A 20,533-nucleotide genomic window follows, 5' to 3' on the forward strand; every position below is an offset into this window, starting at 1 on the left:
TTCAATATTAGAAAGAAAATCAACCATTTCCACTACTCTGAACTGAGTGTGTAATTCTTTCGAGAGCAGAAATGTCTGTTATATGTAGCATGTAATCTATAATTTTTGTTTGTTTTAATGATTCAAATAAACATTCTAGTAAAATCCTAGATATTTTTTATATTTGTATACTTATCCTGCATTACTCCTTAATGCATATTACTGATTGTTACTGCTTGTTCTTGACAGAGAAAAGACCTGTGTGAAGGTCTTTGCTTGAAGAAGTTGTTCCAACTAGCTGAGAGGCCAACCCTATCACGCAGCTCCAACGTGACCAAAGGAAGTGACGTCATGGATCCTCACATTACACTGGAGTACGGACTTCGGAAGGCATCGTGGGGAGGTAGATCTGCAATGGGTGGGTCCCTTTAGACGCAGTAATGCAGGATAAGTTAACAAATATAAAAAATATCTTGGACTTTACTCAATTTTTTACTTATCCTGCATTACTCCTTAATGCATCTTTATCGGACGGAACCGGAGGTGGGCATACCTTCAGATGTTGACTTTCATCTTTTATTTCCAGACTCTGTTCCCTAGCCAATCCTTGGCTGTGTGGTCGGCTTTGGGTGACCACTGCATGTATGGGAAACTCCGTTTCCCTCAGCCCGTCTTCGGCTGTATGGTCGGCCTGGATGACCATCACATGGAAGGGAAGAGTCAGGTATGCGTTGTGTCCTGGTACTGCGCAGCCTGACAATAACTCTCGGTTATGTTGAGACTGGAGTACCGAGCCGTATGCAAGTGGGGCATGAACCTTCTAGTCCAGGGCTTACGCCAGGGGAGGTCGAAAGGCTGGCTCTGGACTTGGAGGCGAGGTCAGTGACGTCTAGTAGAGGAGCCTGTTGGGCACTACTAAAGGACCAAGTTGTGCGTGCCTAGCATATTCTCCAATGTGACATCTCGCATAAGGTGACGAATGTGTTTGATCGCCAGAACACCTTTCCATGATGGCAAGTAGAGTTCAGTTGCTGTGTAGTCCCAAGGTGGAGGGGATCGCCCGGGTCTCAAGTGGGTTATTGGAGCCTGGGGGTCCAATCCCGCTGCCTCGTAGGCCTGGAGAATGAAGGCTCGTAGCCAGAGGGCGATCGTGTTGCGGCTACCTTCCGATTGCGAGGTCGCAGCTCTATACTGGAATGAAGAGGCGTCGTCGTTGTCTATGGAGTTCCTTGGATCGTCTGATATAGCAACGGAGCGCACTAACCGGATATAGACGGAGCTCTAGTTCATCTCCAGCGCCAAAAATTGAAGATAGGGGAGGAATGAGGAACGATCTATCTGGCTCTCATGGGAATTGTTTTTTGGCGAAGCAGTCCCAGCACAGTCCAAGATGCATGTGCTCCATGCTAAAAGCGGCCGCCCGTGACGTCCAAGGCGTGTAGCTCACTGACACAGGCTTCTGTGGTGAGCGCCAGTAGGAAGAGTAGGATGATGTCGCTTCGAGTGGCTCGAAGGGCGCGTTTTCAGCGAGGTGTGAATGACATTCAAGCCCCAAGCTGGTGAAAGAGATTTCGCCTTTTGGTCTTCCTGCCTGAATGAGCAGAGCAGAGCCTGAAGTTCAGGGATTTACGTCATGCGCCGATCTTCCGGAACTGCCAGGACGGAGTTGAGCGCCACGAGGTAGGTCATGATGGTACTGCCCTTGAGCTTACACTTGTGACACAGATGGAGCATGAACTCAGCCAGGAATTGAGGCGATGCAGATGTGGGGTCTTGTTGCTTGCACCTGCAAAAGCTCTCAAAGAATTGCCACTATTCATCATAGAGGCTCCTGGTGGTTGGGCGATGTGCCATCGTGATGGCCCAAGCCGCTCTGGCCGAGATGACTTGGCGTTCAATGCTCCCTGTAAATGGATCAGACGTTAAGACATAGCTTGTCTGCTCCTGCGTGGGGCTGTCTGCTGTGAGGGTGGATCAGCAGATTTGGCCAATCTGGAAGTGGCTTGTCGTGTTAGACAGCTCTCTGCGGTCGACAAACCAAGCCCTGGCTGGCCACCAGGGCGTGACCAAAGTCAGATCGAGGTTCTGTGTCGATCTGCTCTTCTGGACGACTTTGGGAAGGAGTACGGGTGTTGGAAAAGCGTATGCTTTTAGTCCTTCCCCGCGGATGCTGAAAGCGTCGACTGCCCAAGCCAGTGGATCCGGGAACGGAGATATGTAGGTCGGGATCTGGTAGTTGTGGCTGGTGGCGAATAGGTCTATGTTGGGGAGACCGTGGTCTCGGCAAACAAGAGCGAAGGCGTCTTAGTGAAGCTTGAACGTCTGTTGAAGGAGTGAGGTCGAATTAGTCGCTCCTTGGTCCCGTAGGCAACATACGACTGTAATGTTGTCCACGGGCGTGTCTGATGGCCTGCTTCCAGTGAGCGATGGCCAAGGTAAGTGCCTCCAGTTCGAGGTTGTTGACGTGCCATAGGCACTGATCGGCGACCACAGCCCCGAGGCGACCTGTCCCTCTAGGTGTGTGCCCACTGCAGGGGCGCGTCTATGAAATGGCGCAGAGAGGTCGTAAGCCCTGTCAAGGAGACGTCACCTAAGACATTCAATTCCACCGTCCACCACCGGAGATGCTGCTTGAGATGATCCGGGAGGACGATGGAACATCTGAACTGGGCGCAGTTGGAGCCTTACTCTGTAGGTCAAGTCCTGCGCTGAGGTTAGGAGGCGCAGGAGGACTTGCCATTGGCGCAGAGTGCGTGGTAGGTGGAGAGCTGGAGTCAGGTGCGCCTGATGCGCTCTCATCGGTCTCTGGGTACAAAGAAGAGATTGAGGTCCGTCTGGAAGAGGCCCCCGATGAACTGAAAGCGATTTGAGGGCGTCAACTCGTGACTTCCTGAGGTTGATCTTCCACCCCAATAGGTATAGGAGCCAGGAGTCCCTGTGGCGAAGTAGAGTGATGGTGTCCCAATGATTCAGGAGACAATCATCTATGTATGACTCGAACTGAATGTCCCGGAGATGGAGGTAGGAGGCTATCGGCTTGGTAAGCCGTGTGAGTAGCCACAGTGCTGAAGATGTCGTCTATAAACGCCAGCTTGTACCCATGTAGCGGCGGGTCATCTAGAAGCGCCAGCTTGTACCAATGTCGGATGATGTTGGTTCCATATGGGTCCCCCAGGATCTCATAAATCTGCCAGAAACGTACTGGAGAGTCGATAACTTGGTCCCAGTCGTGCTTGTCTGGCTATTCACTTGAAGTCCCTGCGGTCGGCGTTACCCCTCTTGGAGTGGCCACAGCGGGACTGTTATGCACCCGATGCCTTGCCTTTTCCTCTGCCCCGAGAGGTTGAGATGGTGCCGCGCCACTGGGGCATCGCGGCTGGTATGAGCCAGACTGGGACGCCTCAGCAAAGGCTGGCCGTGACGCCCTAGCCAGGGTCTTGAGAGCTGTCTCGTCTCGGGCGAAGGCTGAGACTCTGGATTGAGTCATTGATGTACAGCCACAGGCTTCTGGTCGAGTGGTTGCAGTGTTACGCATAAGCGATCATGCATGCCAGTCTGTACAAATACACTGCACGGATCCCATAAGGTCAGTTGACCTGATTACGGTCGGCGATGTTGCAGTCGCAAGTACTGGATCTACTAGAGGAGAGGGACGTCCATCATAGGTGTCTGGGCCGTAGGCGGGGTGCCTGTTGGGCGCCATGCGTCTCTCCGGTGCACTCGATAGGCGCTGTTAAGATAGACGCAGTAGTGGTCGTCAGGGAGCTCCAGGTAGAGACTGAGACCATGGGGCCCCGACATCATGGTAGTAATGGGGGTCGGGGAGTTGTCGTCCGAGATATCCGATCTGGTTGTGGGCGAATACTCGGATAAGTCAGACTTCTGGCGCCGGTGTTTTCCTGGCCTGTTGAGTTCTCCGTTTCCTGGACATACGGAGGTACCGTCTGAAAGCTGTGGGGAAAAGCGGAGACAGTCTGTACATCTATGACCCTGGGGACATTTAGATGTACAATTAAGGCACAGGGGATCGGGGATCCCACGCCGACATATTACGCCGGCACTTTGAGCATGAGGGCACAATATCTGCAATGAAGCAGTGTAAAATCACAATGCGTACCCTCCTGATTATGTATGCTATAATTTGTTTATCCCACTGCGTGGGCCAATAAAACAATTATTATGACAAACGTAAGACAACATACAAAACAAAGACAAAATACTTGCGAGGGTACACCAATGGTGGGGTACAAAGCAAAAAGAATATAGAACGCAAGCCAGTAAATAACTGGACAGGTAAAATATTCAAGATGGCTACTTGAAACAACAAGACACCTGGGTTTACCATAGTTTTCTTTCTTAAGAAAACGCCAGCAGGTGTACAACACAAGCACAATTAATGAACATTAACTCAAGAAGCAAAACACATAAGGGTTTGGTGAAGGTTTATGCTACAGATCAAAAACAGGTCTCAGCAAGTGACAAGAATAATGTGCGGATCCGTGACATCACTTCCTTTGGTCACGTGGGAGCTGCGTGATAGGGTTGGCCTCTCAGCTATTTGGAACAACTTCTTCAAGCAAAGACCTTCACACAGCTATTTTCTCTGTCAAGAACAAGCAGTAACAATCAGTAATATGCATTAAGGAGTAATGCAGGAAAAGTAAAAATTCTTTCTTGCATACCCAGGGTTTGCAATGTAAATTATTTACATCCACTAGATGTATCCTGGACCCATTTGCTGAAGAGATGCATTTTTATTTGAAATGACACTTGAAATAGTCAAACTGGCAAATAACATGCATGTTTGGGAGACTTTGTGAAGTTATATAAAAGAAGATGGAAATTGTGACATTACTTCCCAAGCAGGACAAACAAATAGGTGCAGGTATTCATCATCATGGTATGGGTGACTGTATAAAGAATGATGTATTTGAGGACTTCTCCAATTCAGGATATTGCACAAAACAAATCTTACAGTCACTACATCTTCACTTGTCTGTGTCTTGAATCCTCTGTTGATGAGTGTGATATTGGGTTTGCCAGGCACGTCCACTCTGAAGTTACATGAGATGTCATTGGGGTAGTTCATGGCAGTGTTACCATCAAGGGCATAGCCAGGTGAGAAGAGTCTGCCTTTCATGGAAGTCAGCAGCATGTCACATCCTGAAAAGCATTCATGATTGTTAGGATGCATTGAGATATCAGATGACATTTGATATGTCTTGTGTCATTGAATCAAAAACTTAAAACACTTTCTCAAAGGAGTAACAAAGTGACTCTGAACCCACCTTTGTACGCGTATGAATGTGCATCTGAAACCCACCTTGTCAGAATCTGAATCTGAACCCACCTTGTCAGAATCTGAATCTGAACCCACCTTGTCTGAATGTGAATCTGGACCATCTTGTCTGTATGTGAATCTGTACCCTCTTTGTCTGTATATGAATCTGAATCTGAACCCACCTTGTCTGCATATGAATCTGAATCATTTTTGTCTGTATGTGAAGCTGAACCCATCTTGTCTGAATGCGAATCTGAACCCATCTTGTCAGAATCTGAATCTGAACCCACCTTGTCTGAATGTGAATCTGGACCATCTTGTCTGTATGTGAATCTGAATCTGAATCCACCTTGTCTGTATATGAATCTGAATCATTCTTGTCTGTATGTGAATCTGAACCCATCTTGTCTGTGTGCGAAATCTGAACCCATCTTGTCTGTATATGAATCTGAACACACCCTAGTTGTATGTGAATCTGAACACACCTTGTTTGTATGTGAATCTTTACCCTCCTTGTCTATATGCGAATCTGAACCCATCTTGTCTGTATGTGAATCTGAACACACCCTAGCTGTATGTGAATCTAAAGACACCTTGTTTGTATGTGAATCTGAACCCTCCTTGTTTGTATGTGAATCTGAACCCTCCTTGTTTGTATGTGAATCTGAACCCTCCTTGTTTGTATGTGAATCTGAACACTCCTTGTCTGTCTGTAAATCTGAACCCTCCTTGTCTGTATGTGAATCTGAACATACCTTGTCTGTATGTGAATCTGAACCCTCCTTGTTTGTATGTGAATCTGAACCCTCCTTGTCTGTCTGTAAATCTGAACACACCTTGTCTGTATGTGAATCTGAACACAACTTATCTGTATGTGAATCTGAACACACCTTGTCTGTCTGTGTATCTGAACCCTCCTTGTCTGTCTGCAAATCTGAACCATCTTGTATGTATGTGAACCAGAACTCTCCTTGTCCGTATGTGAAGCTGAACCCTCCTTGTCTGTATGTGAATCTGATCCCTCCTGGTCTGTATGTGAATCTGAACACAACTTGTCTGTATGTGAATCTGAACACAACTTATCTGTATGTGAATCTGAACACACCTTGTCTGTCTGTGTATCTGAACCCTCCTTGTCTGTCTGCAAATCTGAACCATCTTGTATGTATGTGAACCAGAACTCTCCTTGTCTGTATGTGAATCTGAACCCTCCCTTGCCTGTATGTGAATCTGAACACACCTTGTCTGTATGTGAATCTGAACACACCATGTCTGTATGTGAAGCTGAACACACCATGTCTGTCTGTGAATCCGAACCCTCCCTTGTCTGTATGTGAATCTGAACCCTCCTTGTCTGTATGTGAATCTGAACCCACCTTGTCTGTATGTGAATCTGAACACACCATGTCTGTATGTGAATCTGAACCCACCTTGTCTGTAAGTCATTCTGAAACCCACCTTGTCTGTATGTGAATCTGAATCCTTTCCCGACTTGGTAGCCGCGTGTCTGCATGGTGAAGTACATGCTGTTGCCAGTGGAGAAGATGAATGGGACGTCACCCACATCTGTGTCAGCTGTGAACATGTACAGCAGGTTAGCCTTCACACAGTCACCGTTTCGGATCACGATTTTGTCCATACCCTTCAAGTCTACCTCCAAGATCTGAAAAAGGAACAACATAAAGAAGTTAATACACTGACATCTCCAATTCACAACTGGGACAAGAGCATTGTCTATCAGAAACATAACATAATCCTGGTAAAGACATCTGACACAAACTTTTAAATCATGATCACTAGACTTATTAAGGCATGCTTGGCCAACTTATTCATTAGGAATTTTCAATGCCAACCTCTTAGTTCTGAGATATAATGCTTCATTATATCTCGAAAGAAGTTAAAGACCACCTAATACTTTCACATTACTTTTGTTAATCCATCATAGCATGGCAGATTAAACATGTGAAAGAATCGAGTGGTCCTTAACTTCTTTAATTCTCGAATTTATTGAAATCTTAATAACAGATTGTGTTCAATTTCAGGAAAGGAGCTAAAAAAACTGCCATTCCTGGAGTGGCGTTGAAATACATTTGCATTGAGAGTGACAGTCTGCCTAAGTATTAATTACTCAACACTTACATTGAGAGTAATTATTTTCATATTTTTTTATCTGTGTTGCATTTTTTTAAAACATTTCCTATACTGTTGCTATATTGTTTCAGCATGGTTATGATTGTTTGAACTTTGAATGGGTAATGTGTAATCTAGTTAAACAGAATTTATAAAACTGATCTCCCCGTGAACTTAATATTGCTGAATATTTTTAAATCGGGTAATATCGATATAGTTCTTCCTGGAAGAATTGAAAGTTGGAATTCATTTTGTGATTCTGTTTTTAAATATGATCTGTTTAAAAAGAATGGTGATTAAGCCACTGCGTGTGTGGGAGTCTGAGCAAACTGTAGGAATAAACACTTTTCAATATATATACATATGTATGATTTTGAGAGTGTTTTTATCAGGGAATACGGCTTTAGAATACTCATTAACGCAGCTCTTGTGTTACTTATTTATGCTTCAGAGAAAGGAAATATATTATGAATGTTATTGCGTTATTGATGTGTTGACTAAGATCAACAGGATATTCACTTCATTGCAATTTTAGGAGCCCGAAATTATCTTGACTGCCTCCTTATGTCATGGACTATTCATTTCTTCTTTAATGTGTGTAACTGAATTATTCATTTTTTAACTTTCTTCAGAAACAGTTTACTACCGCTTGACAATTAATTACCTTACTGGCCTTGACCTCTACATATACTAGACATGGAGGAGCAGAAGCGTACTCATTAATAATCTTCGCTAACAGATGAATTTGTGATATATAAACGCGAACAAGTCAGGTATGTCTTAAGTTTTTAAGCATTACGTTACATATCTACTGTTACAGCAGATATAGACTCCTGCTCAATCAATAGTCTTTGGTCTTGACATTGACACTGAACCTTCCCGACACATCTGCTCAGGCACTGTAGGTTTTGCACATGCATTTGACTAGGGAGCTGTATTATTGTCCAACTGTTTCAGGTTTTTTTACTTACCCTGTTTGTACAACTATGCATAACATTATATATATTATATAACCTAGGGTGTTGGTAAACTTATAAACAAAATAAAGAATGTATAAGTGTTATTTGTGAGTGAATAGGCAGGAAATATAATGAGTGTTCAACATAAAGCAGGGTTCCCATAGATTGTTCTCAGAAAATCATATTCATGTCATGGTGCACATAAGATGTTAACAAATATTATTCAGCAACAAACTGTATACAATTGGGTTATTTAATGTGTAGTCTTATTTCTTCCAAGTGGAGTTTGTGACAGCCAGATATTTGGTTTCTTGGATCATCTCTTGCATAGAACTCTTACTCCAGTCTTTCAGTCTCACGGATGGTATTTGCGTGACTGCTGAGAATAGCCATACGTTTCTTCATCCCCCAGGGGATGTGTGTTTGGATACTACAGCCAGTCCTTTTTATCGTTTTTCAGCCATGAAAAACCTCCTCTCTGTCAGGGATGTGTATGAAGGTGGCTATGATGCTAGGGGGAGCAGTCGGACAGTGATCCCATTGATATTCTGATTTTGGCAATCTGTGAACCACTTTGAACAAGATGTCATCAACTCGCTGAGTTCAAGGAGTTGATAAAAACAAATCTCAAAACTCTTTCTGTGTTTTCTCCTGGTTCTTTAATTCGTCTCGCAGTTTCTTAATTTTGTCTGTGTGAGTAGAAACCACATGTTCGGTCGCGTTTGTTTGGGTCTCTAAATTCTTGTAATTCGTCTTCAACACTGTCAACAGAGACTTGTAATTCTGCCTCAAACCATGGCTCCTTTGTATTTGATCGAACATTATAGTCCATCATTTTGTCACCTGGTTTTTCACAATTATTTTTCATTAAACACAAAATCATGTGATGAAAGTTTGTTGTTATCGAATAATAATCATTGTCCTAACTAAAAATACAAATTCTGTAATAGTTCATGGTCGGATAAAAATAAATTCTTCATTGTTGCAAAACCGGGGGGGGGGATATAGCGACCAGTATGTCTGTAACTCCAAAACCAAAACCAAATATTTTTTGTCGAAACTTTCAATATAAATCAATCTTGCATTTTAATGATTTGTGATTTTTTCTATACTTTTTATTTTGTTTTGTTATCATGTTTTTTTCATGATGGAAACAAGCTCTTTTTCTGGAGCAGAACTCCACAACGGTTAAATATTGTTTGTTGAAACTTGCTATATAGATCACTCAAATGATTAACTGGTGCCTTTTGATGATTTTGGATTTAATTGTTCTGAACAGTACTGAAGGTACCAAATGACTATGAACCAAAACTAGAGTATAAGAAGCCATACTCTTCAGAATTGCACCTGCCCGGTGTCTCTCTTTATCATGTAAAACAATCTCATAATGTTGTCAAACATGCTTGCTGTGTCACCAGATCGTAAAACCAGTCTAGTCCCAGTCTAGTGACCGCACTGCATCCCTCTCTCCTAATTGCCTTGATTCCGGCACCATTTATCAAAATCCCGTGGTTGTTGTTGTCCAGTGTCTTCACATTCAATTGTTAGAGAATTGGTGACCCATAAATTTTATTCTCTTATCGGTTTTATCACATATCCTGTAGGTCCCTGTGGACCGGCAAATAAAGTACCTTATGAAATTCTTTGTTGTTGAACAAAACATCCGCTATAATCAATACAGTATTAATGATATTAAAATATAAGAGTTGCCAGTCCACCGGGACTGACAAGTTTCCAAAGCCAGCGGGAACCCTGTATATGTTGTATTAATGTCATATGTTTACAATGTTGTCTTATTTTCTCAACAAAAGGTAAGTGCAAGGTAACTGTTTTTTTCAATATGCTTCAACATGGGGAAAAGGGTCAGACACTGCACGCTTGTGACAGCTGTCCTTGTGTCTGGGGGATGGCGAGTGAGGTTTATGGAAGTATTGCGCGGGATCTATGCCCGATTTCAGCCTTAGAAATTGGCACTAGTCCTATAGTCCTTGTCAAACTGTCCAATAGTTAAGGTATCCCAAGAACTAGAAGACATTTGCCCTTTTTAGGGGTTTTGTTATATGTTATCATTATAAGGACTAGTGGACTAAAACTGTTATTTTCTACGGCTTGTGCAATTTTCTCCATGGTTCTTGGCGGGTCTGGCCTTGTCTCCTGGAGTCTGTGGGTTACCGGGGCAATTTTAACTCATGTCTGAGAGTTAAGGTCTGCATCTGTATGTCAATTACTCAACACTTACACTGAGAGTGATGATCTGTGTCTGCATGAGAGTGTCAATAACTCAACACTTACATTGAGAGTGATGATCTGTGTCTGCATCAGTGTGTCAATTACTCAACACTTACACTGAGAGTGATGATCTGTGTCTGCATCAGTGTGTCAATTACTCAACACTAACATTGAGAGTGATGATCTGTGTCTGCATCAGTGTGTCAATTACACAGCACTAACATTGAGTGTGATGATCTGTGTCTGCATCAGTGTGTCAATTACTCAGCACTTACATTGCGAGTGATGATCTGTGTCTGCATCAGTGTGTCAATTACTCAACACTTACACTGAGAGTGATGATCTGTGCCTGCATCAGTGTGTCAATTACTCAACACTTACATTGAGTGATGATCTGTCTGCATCAGTGTGTCAATTACGCAACACTTACACTGAGAGTGATGATCTGTGTCTGCATCAGTGTGTCAATTACTCAACACTTACATTGAGAGTGATGATCTGTGTCTGTATCAGTGTGTCAATAACTCAACACTAACAATGAAAGTGATGATCTGTGTCTGCATCAGTGTGTCAATTACTCAACACTTACATTGAGAGTGATGATCTGTGTCTGCATCAGTGTGTCAATTACTCAACACTGACATTGAGAGCGATGATCTGTGTCTGCATCAGTGTGTCAATTACTCAACACTTACATTGAGAGTGATGATCTGTGTCTACATGAGTGTGTCAATTACACAAAACTTACATTGAGAGTGATGATCTTTGCCTGCATTAGTGTGTCAATTACGCAACACTAACAATGAGAGTGATGATCTGTATCTGCATCAGTGTGTCAATAACTCAACACTTATGTTGAATGTGATGGTCTGTGTCTGTATCAATGTCAGTTACTCAGCACTTACATTGAGAGTGATGATCTGTGTCTACATGAGAGTGTCATTACTCAACACTAACACTGAGAGTGATGATCTGTGTCTGCATCAGTGTGTCAATAACTCAACACTTACATTGAGAGTGATGATCTGTGTCTACATGAGAGTGTCATTACTCAACACTAACATTGAGAGTGATGATCTGTGTCTGCATCAGTGTGTCAATAACTCAACACTTATGTTGAATGTGATGGTCTGTGTCTGTATCAATGTCAGTTACTCAGCACTTACATTGAGAGTGATGATCTGTGTCTACATCAGTGTGTCAATTACTCAACACTTACATTGAGAGTGATGATCTGTGTCTGCATTAGTGTGTCAATTACTCAACACTTACATTGAGAGTGATGATCTGTGTCTGCATTAGTGTGTCAATTACTCAACACTTACATTGAGAGTGATGATCTGTGTCTGCATCAGTGTGTCAATGACTCAACACTTACATTGAGAGTCATGATCTGTGTCTGCATCAGTGTGTCAATTACTCAACACTAACATTGAGAGTGATGATCTGTGTCTGCATCAGTGTGTCAATTACTCAACACTGACATTGAGAGTGATGATCTGTGTCTGCATCAGTGTGTCAATTACTCAACACTAACATTGAGAGTGATGATCTGTGTCTGCATCAGTGTGTCAATTACTCAACACTTACATTGAGAGTGATGATCTGTGTGTGCATCAGTGTGTCAATGACTCAACACTTACATTGAGAGTGATGATCTGTGTCTGCATCAGTGTGTCAATTACTCAACACTAACATTGAGAGTGATGATCTGTGTCTGCATCAGTGTGTCAATGACTCAACACTTACATTGAGAGTGATGATCTTTGTCTGCATTAGTGTGTCAATTACTCAACACTTACATTGAGAGTGATGATCTGTGTCTGCATTAGTGTGTCAATTACTTAACACTTACACTGAGAGTGATGATCTGTCTACATCAGTGTGTCAATTACTCAACACTTACATTGAGAGTGATGATCTGTGTCTACATCAGTGTGTCAATTACTCAACACTTACATTGAGAGTGATGATCTGTGTCTGCATCAGTGTGTCAATTACACAAAACTTACATTGAGAGTGATGATCTGTGTCTGCATCAGTTTGTCAATTACTCAACACTTACACTGAGAGTGATGATCTGTGTCTGCATCAGTGTGTCAATTACTCAACACTTACACTGAGAGTGATGATCTGTGTCTGCATCAGTGTGTCAATAACTCAACACTTATGTTGAATGTGATGGTCTGTGTCTGTATCAATGTCAGTTACTCAGCACTTACATTGAGAGTGATGATCTGTGTCTACATCAGTGTGTCAATTACTCAACACTTACATTGAGAGTGATGATCTGTATCTGCATCTGTGTGTCAATTACTCAACACTTATGTTGAATGTAATGGTCTGTGTCTGTATCAATGTCAGTTAATCAACACTAACATTGAGAGTGATGATCTGTGTCTACATCAGTGTGTCAGTTACTCAACACTTACATTGAGAGTGATGATCTGTGTCTGCATCAGTTTGTCAATTACGCAACATTTACACTGAGAGTGATGATCTGTGTCTGCATCAGTGTGTCAATTACTCAACACTGACATTGAGAGTGATGATCTGTGTCTGCATCAGTGTGTCAATTACTCAACACTTATGTTGAATGTGATGGTCTGTGTCTACATCAGTGTGTCAGTTACTCAACACTTACATTGAGAGTGATGATCTGTGTCTACATCAGTGTGTCAGTTACTCAACACTTACATTGAGAGTGATGATCTGTGTCTACATCAGTGTGTCAGTTACTCAACACTTACATTGAGAGTGATGATCTGTGTCTGCATCAGTTTGTCAATTACTCAACACTGACATTGAGAGTGATCATCTGTGTCTGCATCAGTGTGTCAATTACTCAACACTTATGTTGAATGTGATGGTCTGTGTCTGTATCAGTGTCAGTAAATCAGCACTTACATTGAGAGTGATGATCTGTGTCTACATCAGTGTGTCAATTACTCAACACTTACACTGAGAGTGATGATCTGTGTCTGCATCAGTGTGTCAATTACTCAACACTGACATTGAGAGTGATGATCTGTGTCTGCATCAGTGTGTCAATTACTCAACACTTACACTGAGAGTGATGATCTGTGTCTGCATCAGTTTGTCAATTACTCAACACTTACATTGAGAGTGATGATCTGTGTCTGCATCAGTGTGTCAATAACTCAACACTTATGTTGAATGTGATGGTCTGTGTCTGTATCAGTGTCAGTAAATCAGCACTTACATTGAGAGTGATGATCTGTGTCTACATCAGTGTGTCAATTACTCAACACTAGCATTGAGAGTGATGATCTGTGTCTGCATCTGTGTGTCAATAACTCAACACTTATGTTGAATGTGATGGTCTGTGTCTGTATCAATGTCAGTTACTCAGCACTTACATTGAGAGTGATGATCTGTGTCTGCATCAGTGTGTTGATGATCCAGGTGTAGTCCTGATTTCCCAGGTACATGGACGGGTAATTTGGGGCTTTGAGGAACTTCTGAGCATCTATCGCCCGGAGATTCTGGTATGGTTGAAGATTGGCACTCCCTGAAGAAAAAACATACACACGCTGCTACCTTGGACAACTGATACCCCCATTTGAGCAACAAAAGAAATTAACAGGTGAAACAGTCAACTCTCGTTTCCTTGACACGACTATTTTAAGTCGAAAATTAACCAGACATGTTTTAATTCATCTCTACTATTTCTTTCTTTTTTTCACATGTTTATATCACCTGGAAACTCGGCTTGAATAAGTTGTTTGTTTGATGTTTAACTCCAAACTCAGCAATATTCCAGCTGTATGATGGCAGTCTGTAAATAATCAAGTCTGGACCAGGTAATCCAGTGATTGACATCATGAGAATTGATCCACGCAATTGAGATATGATGACACGCATCGATCAAGTCAGCCAGTCTGACCACCCAATGCTGCTAGTCCCCTCTTACAACAGGCATAGTCGCCTTTTACGGCGAAAGCCTATTCTAGTCATGATCTTCATGGGTAGCTTAACAAGTAGACACTTTGGACAATTTAAGTACTGTGACAAAAATTCACCAATGAATAATCGACTGATTGCGAATTTACACCTCACGATACAATACGTGTCAAAAACTATTGCATAAACACTATTGCATCAAGCCTTAAATGAAATGGGAGTAAAACACAAAATAGTGATAGAAATAACCTCTGGAGAATTTCCGTAAAGCAAATGGGTAAATTTAGAATTGAGATAGGTATAGTATCCAGTATGGCAATATATATTGGTACATATCGAGGTATTGATACATAGTGACACCACCAATAACCAGACACCTCACCAAGCTTCCTGATTCGCAATGACTTTGCAAAACTGCTGGATTTGACAGATCTAGTAAAATATAGATATACTTAGATGTATTTAGATTAGTATACTTATCCTGCAATATAAGATAGCTACGATATAAATCGCAAAGAAAATCAAGAACGACGCATGGTTTATTTAAATATAAAACATTGTTCTACCATGACGTAATTTCTGGAGATTCGAACATGTGCTCGCAACTTGATGACGTAAATAGGACGTTATTTTTGAGAGAGGAGTGCGAGTTGTTCCCCATAGATGTAGCTGGGTGACACAGATAAACACGATGGCCGAAGGATCGCATCCCAAAGAGTGAGAGATATGGCAATCAGTATTGGGTGAAAAGTTACTGGTAATTGACGTGAGGATTGTGAGAATATGTAGGAAATACCCTGTGCATAAAATGGACTTGTCCAACATTGCTGAGTTCAGATTCTATTCGTGTCATCAAGATTCTTTATGTTTAGTGTGTCTATATCCAAGATGGGACTTGATTGCTAACAACGATTCTTGAGTGGGTCTCTTCAAGAACTCTAGATCTACTTTTGAAGTTTTGACCGATATGGCTACCTGTCGTGGTCAGCCAAGATGGCGATGCCACTGGCAGAAGGGGTCAAGGGACCAAGTAGCACTGCTGGTGACAGCGTGGCAAGAGAGACTATTGGCCTATTTGATTTTGTTGAGAATCTCACTGAGATTTCGACCTCAACTGGGGGAAAGTCGAACTCTTAGAGAGTAAAAGAAATTACAGGTTCCAAGAAGCCAAGTGGCAGAAAAGGAGAGGGGGGCAGTGACCCAGATTCCGTGAGGGGTTCGCAGCTGGACGCTACACTGCAAGCACTACTTCAGGGCCAGAACGCCCAGACTCAAGCCATGCGTGAACTCTGTGCTACTTTGGCTAAAAATAGCAGCAGGGGGGAAAGTGACGGAAAGAGCTGAGAAGAACCGATTGCTTCTGTATCGCAGGAAGATGGTGGCGCCCATAGTGAGGAAGATGAAACATCCGATGAGGATATGATTGACAATTTGGTAAATCATTATATAGACAGTGAGCATTCCAGTGTTGATAATGGTGATGATGAGGCCGATTTGAACAGTCTCATGAAAGATATGGTCGAGTATTTTGGCGAGGAGGACGCTGCCGGTCCGGAAATCACGGGAAACCTGGCCAGATCTGTCAATGAGGGACTGTCTAAACCTCCGAACATGGTCAAGTACAAGCGACCTAAGAATGTTGGGAACTTTTTGGTACCACGTGTCAATGAAGTTATTTGGAATGAGGCCGGTCCCCTGACGAGAGCACGTGAAATTCGGATGCAGCACACGCAAGGAATGATAACTAAAGCTATTGTTCCCATCACTGAGATGATGGATGAACTGATGACTGCTGTTGCCAACAGACAACAGGTTAATGCAATCAAGATGTTAGATAAGACCAAAGATTCACTGAGAATACTTATTGGAGTAGAGACAGATCTAAATATCAAAAGAAGAGATAACTTTAAACCAGATCTTCAAGGACCTTACAAGCGTCTGTGTTCGGCTGATACTCCAACGACAGTATACCTATTTGGGGATGACCTCCCCAATGGTATCAAAGACATAACAGAGTGCAAAGAGCTCAGCAACAAGCTCCACACACCAGGCAAGCCAGCCATGCATAGGAGGTCATACACACCTGGATATGGACATAGAAACCCAGGAAACAGGTTTAGGCCTTATGACTTTCAACGACTCAGATAAGGTGGTTTTGTGAAGAACAAAGTCTTTCAGTCGGGGTCTAATCGTGGAAGAACGGGAAATCACCGAAACCAGGGCCCTTTTTCAGGGCGATGCTCATCAGGGCCCAAACCCTCATTGAATAATGAGGTTGACTCATCTCACTTCAAAATGGACAATATCTGAGATTTTACTGGGAAAACCAACTGTATCAGTTCACATGTTAGCCCAATGGTTTAGCCTCTGCCCCATAGACTATTCACAAAAATCATGAAACCAGTTTTTTCCTGTTTGAGAAAACAGGGTTTCACAAACACTGCATATATAGATGATTCACTGCTTGTCGGGGAAACGGAAGATATGTGTAGAGACAATGTGAACTGGACTGTCAGTGTTTTAGACAACTAGGGGTTTACCATACACCCGCAAAAGTCTGTTTTTCAACCATCAAAATCTATTACTTACTTAGGTTTTGTTAGTGGACTTGGAAATAGTCAAGAACAGTGCATTGAAAGCAGCTAAAGGGAACTGCAATGGGCATGTTACTTTGGATGATAGACGTGTACATGATTTGAACTGGTGGATAGACAATGAGGAAAGTGTCTAGTGAGGAAAGTCACTGTGTGGTAAAATGACACGTGCTCATATCAGACTTATGCTTGACAATACCACAGCAGTTGCCTACATAAACCACATGGGGGGTACCAAGTTGATATGCAACAATATTACTAGAGAGATATGGCAGTGGTGTTCAGAAAGGGACCTATGGATTTCAGCAGCTCATTTGCCAGGGATTTGTAATAGTGAAGCTGACAGGCATTCAAGAAATGTGTCAGATGACAAAGAATGGCAACTAGATTGTGGTGTTTATCACAGACTGACTGAAGTATATGGTACCCCATCTATTGACCATTTTGCTTCAAGGCTAAACAGACAACTTGAGTGTTATGTCTCTTGGCACCCTGACCCGGGTGCAGCAGCAATTGATGCCTTCTCTTTGTTTTGGGGCAATTCTTATAACTACATATTTTGCCCTTTTAGTGTGATTGGGCCAGCTCTGAGGAAGATTCAGGAGGAGGCAGCAGATAGTACCACTTTGGACGACACAACCCTGGTTCAGCAAGCTACTACATTTGTTAACAGACTGTCCCAGATTGCTGCCCAGGTCAACCAGTCTGCTGAAACTGAGAAATCGTCCAGAAGCGACTCATCCACTGCACAAGAAGTTACGCCTTACAGCCATGAAATTATCAGGGAAGGACTCCAAAGTGAAGACATTTCAAAACCAGTTGAGGACATCATATTGCGACCGCCTCCGTGGTCTTGTGGTAGAGCGTCCGCCCGGAGAGCGGAAGGTCCAGGGTTCGATCCCGGGCCGCGTCATACAAAAAGACATTAAAAGATTGTACTTGTTGTTACCCTGTCTGGCGCTCGGCATTAAGGGGCTAAAACAAGGACTGGTCGGCTCGGAGTCAGTATACTGTGTCTGAGTGGGGTATTCATGTTAAACTGCGGCATGGTATCTCAGTGAGCTAGCACTATAAATCGGCATCAGTCCGGACTAGAACAAGCAGCCACACACACACATACACGTGCATGCACGTCGCTATATAAGTGCAATAATCTTGGACGCGACGTTAAACCCAATTTCACCTCACCTCACATCATATTGCAGTCATTGAGAAATTCCACTCACAAACAATATGGGTCATATCTCAAGAAGTGGGTGTCTTTTTGCGGTAAATCAATGGCATATCAATACCTTTTCACCCTCTTTGAGGCAGGGGCTAGACTTTCTAGCATTGCTGTACATGCAAGGCTTAAGTTACTCAGCAATTAATACAGCCAGGTCAGCCTTGTCAACAATAGTGAAGATTCAGAATGTGCAATTTGGACAACATCCCACAGTGTCACGATTCATGAAAGGTGTGTTTAATGTGAGACCTCCTCGATACAACGTCACCTGGGATTGTGGGACAAGTGATCACTTATCTGAGGGAATTTGATGAAAGTGTGTCGCTAAAATGCCTTTCAATGAAGCTGTCAACTCTTCTGTTGTTACTGTCAGGACAAAGGCCTCAGGCACTTCATTTGATTGATTGCAGAAATGTTGATCTGTTAGAAACTTCTGTGAAGATCAGGTTCAGAGATTTACTAAAACAATCTCGGCCCGGATATCACCAAGAGGAACTGACTTAACTCAGAAAAAACAACAGGAATAGTATTCAAACATAAAAACATTAAATCCGCCTCCCCAATCCTCCAGCTAAACAACCAAACAATCAGCCTGTATTAGACTTAATCACTGATTATACTTGTTTCCTGTAACATATATACCAGACCCGCAGGACTCCCAAACAACCAATCAATATTCACGGCAGAACTAATGGGCATGGCCTCAGCCCTCCATAATCAAGAATCCAAAAACCACAAAAAAATCCTAATACTTACCGACTCCCTAAGTGGACTGCAAGCCCTCCAAAACAAAAATACCAAAAACCGACCTAAATTAATAAATCAAATACTTAAGAGCTCCAACGACCTAACTAAGGCAGGCAAACAAATAACCTTCTTGTTGATACCCGCCCACGTAGGAATATACGGTAATGAAAACGCCGACAAGGCAGCCAAACTATCCCTCAAAATTCCAGAAATAAGCTTAAACTTACCCATCTCAAAATCAGAAATTAAAAGCGTAAACAAGCAAAAAATCACCAAAAAATGGCATAACCTATATCTAAACTCAAATAGCCAAATCAAAAAAGTACTCAGCAAACCACTAACCAAACCAAAAATTCTCCATCCATCAAAAAAAATCGACAGAGTAATCACTAAACTCCAAACAGGACACACCAACCTAAATAACCACCTTAAAAAAATTAAAAAAACACACTACAGGTAACTGCCCACACTGCAAACAACTAGAAACCCCATAACACGCACTCATCCACTGCACACATTACCTAACACATCGAACCGCATTACAAACCACCCTCAATCTAAAGAAGGCTCTCACTCTAGAAGCAATTAATACTAAACCCACAAAATAAACTAGAAAACTTCAAGGCCTTAGGCGTATTCTTAATCAAAACGGAACTAATAAAACGCATCTAAAAACACTATAATCTACCAAATCAAAATCACATAAACAAACAAACATCCACCATACCCAGCTCCCTTAGTTCTACTCCCCAACCGGGGAATTCCATCGATAGTAATGAATGATGTCCTGTGTCTGAGATTAATTATTCCGTTGCCCAAAGACCATATATGGAAATTTAAAGGACGCGATGCAAAGCGCCATCTGGCCACATTCTAATTTTAGCAATGGGAATTTCCAGGTTTTGATTTATTTTCGTCTGAACATCGTAAGCAGGCTATGAGCTTTCAATAGTTTTTTATTTTATGGTATTAATACAAAATTAAGTATATCACAATCTGTGTGTGCAAAACATGCATGCAAAATATTTTTGGCGCGTTTATATGATTTTAATGCGCGAAAAATGCAGGTTTCTGCATTAAAGCGAACACTGCTGATATAATCCAGGAACTGTAGGCTTAATTGCAACTGATTGTCAATTCCTGTTCTGACGGGAGCAGTTCAAAAGCACTTGTCATTGGTGAAGTGTGATGGGCTGCTGATGGGCTGGGTAAAGATTGTGTAGGATCTTGATCCATTTGTCCCTTGGCATTGTTAGGAGGTCTAGATCCGTCTGGAATAGACCTATGAACTGGAGTCGGTAGGCTGGGGTCAGTTCCATCTTGCCCTTGTTCATCATCAAACCCAGTTGATATAGTAGACGCCTGATGAAATCCTGGTAACCGGTTAGGATCACAGCAACTAGATGATTCAGTATGCAGTTGTCTATGTACGACTCGAATCAGATGTTCCTCAGGTAAAAATCGG

The 20,533-nt window shown here is 42.4% G+C and overlaps 1 protein-coding gene across 2 annotated transcripts in view; it reads right to left on the reverse strand.

Annotated features, from left to right (window-relative positions):
* Positions 1 to 20,533, reverse strand: part of LOC124140324 — a 237,584-nt gene that overhangs the window by 191,180 nt on the left and 25,871 nt on the right. The window contains exons 9-11 of one of the 2 annotated variants that reach the window (XM_048382708.1): positions 13,959 to 14,110; positions 6,719 to 6,923; positions 4,955 to 5,142 (exon numbers count right to left, since the gene is read on the reverse strand). In XM_048382708.1, coding sequence (XP_048238665.1) covers positions 4,955 to 5,142; positions 6,719 to 6,923; positions 13,959 to 14,110 — 545 coding nt within the window. Of the gene's footprint in view, positions 1 to 4,954; positions 5,143 to 6,718; positions 6,924 to 10,641; positions 10,671 to 13,958; positions 14,111 to 20,533 lie in introns of those variants that run through there. The other variant, XM_048382709.1, reaches the window with a different exon arrangement.

The sequence above is a fragment of the Haliotis rufescens genome, unplaced genomic scaffold (assembly GCF_023055435.1).
Source record: "Haliotis rufescens isolate VD_foot unplaced genomic scaffold, xgHalRufe1.0.p SCAF_40, whole genome shotgun sequence".
Lineage (NCBI taxonomy): Eukaryota > Metazoa > Mollusca > Gastropoda > Lepetellida > Haliotidae > Haliotis > Haliotis rufescens.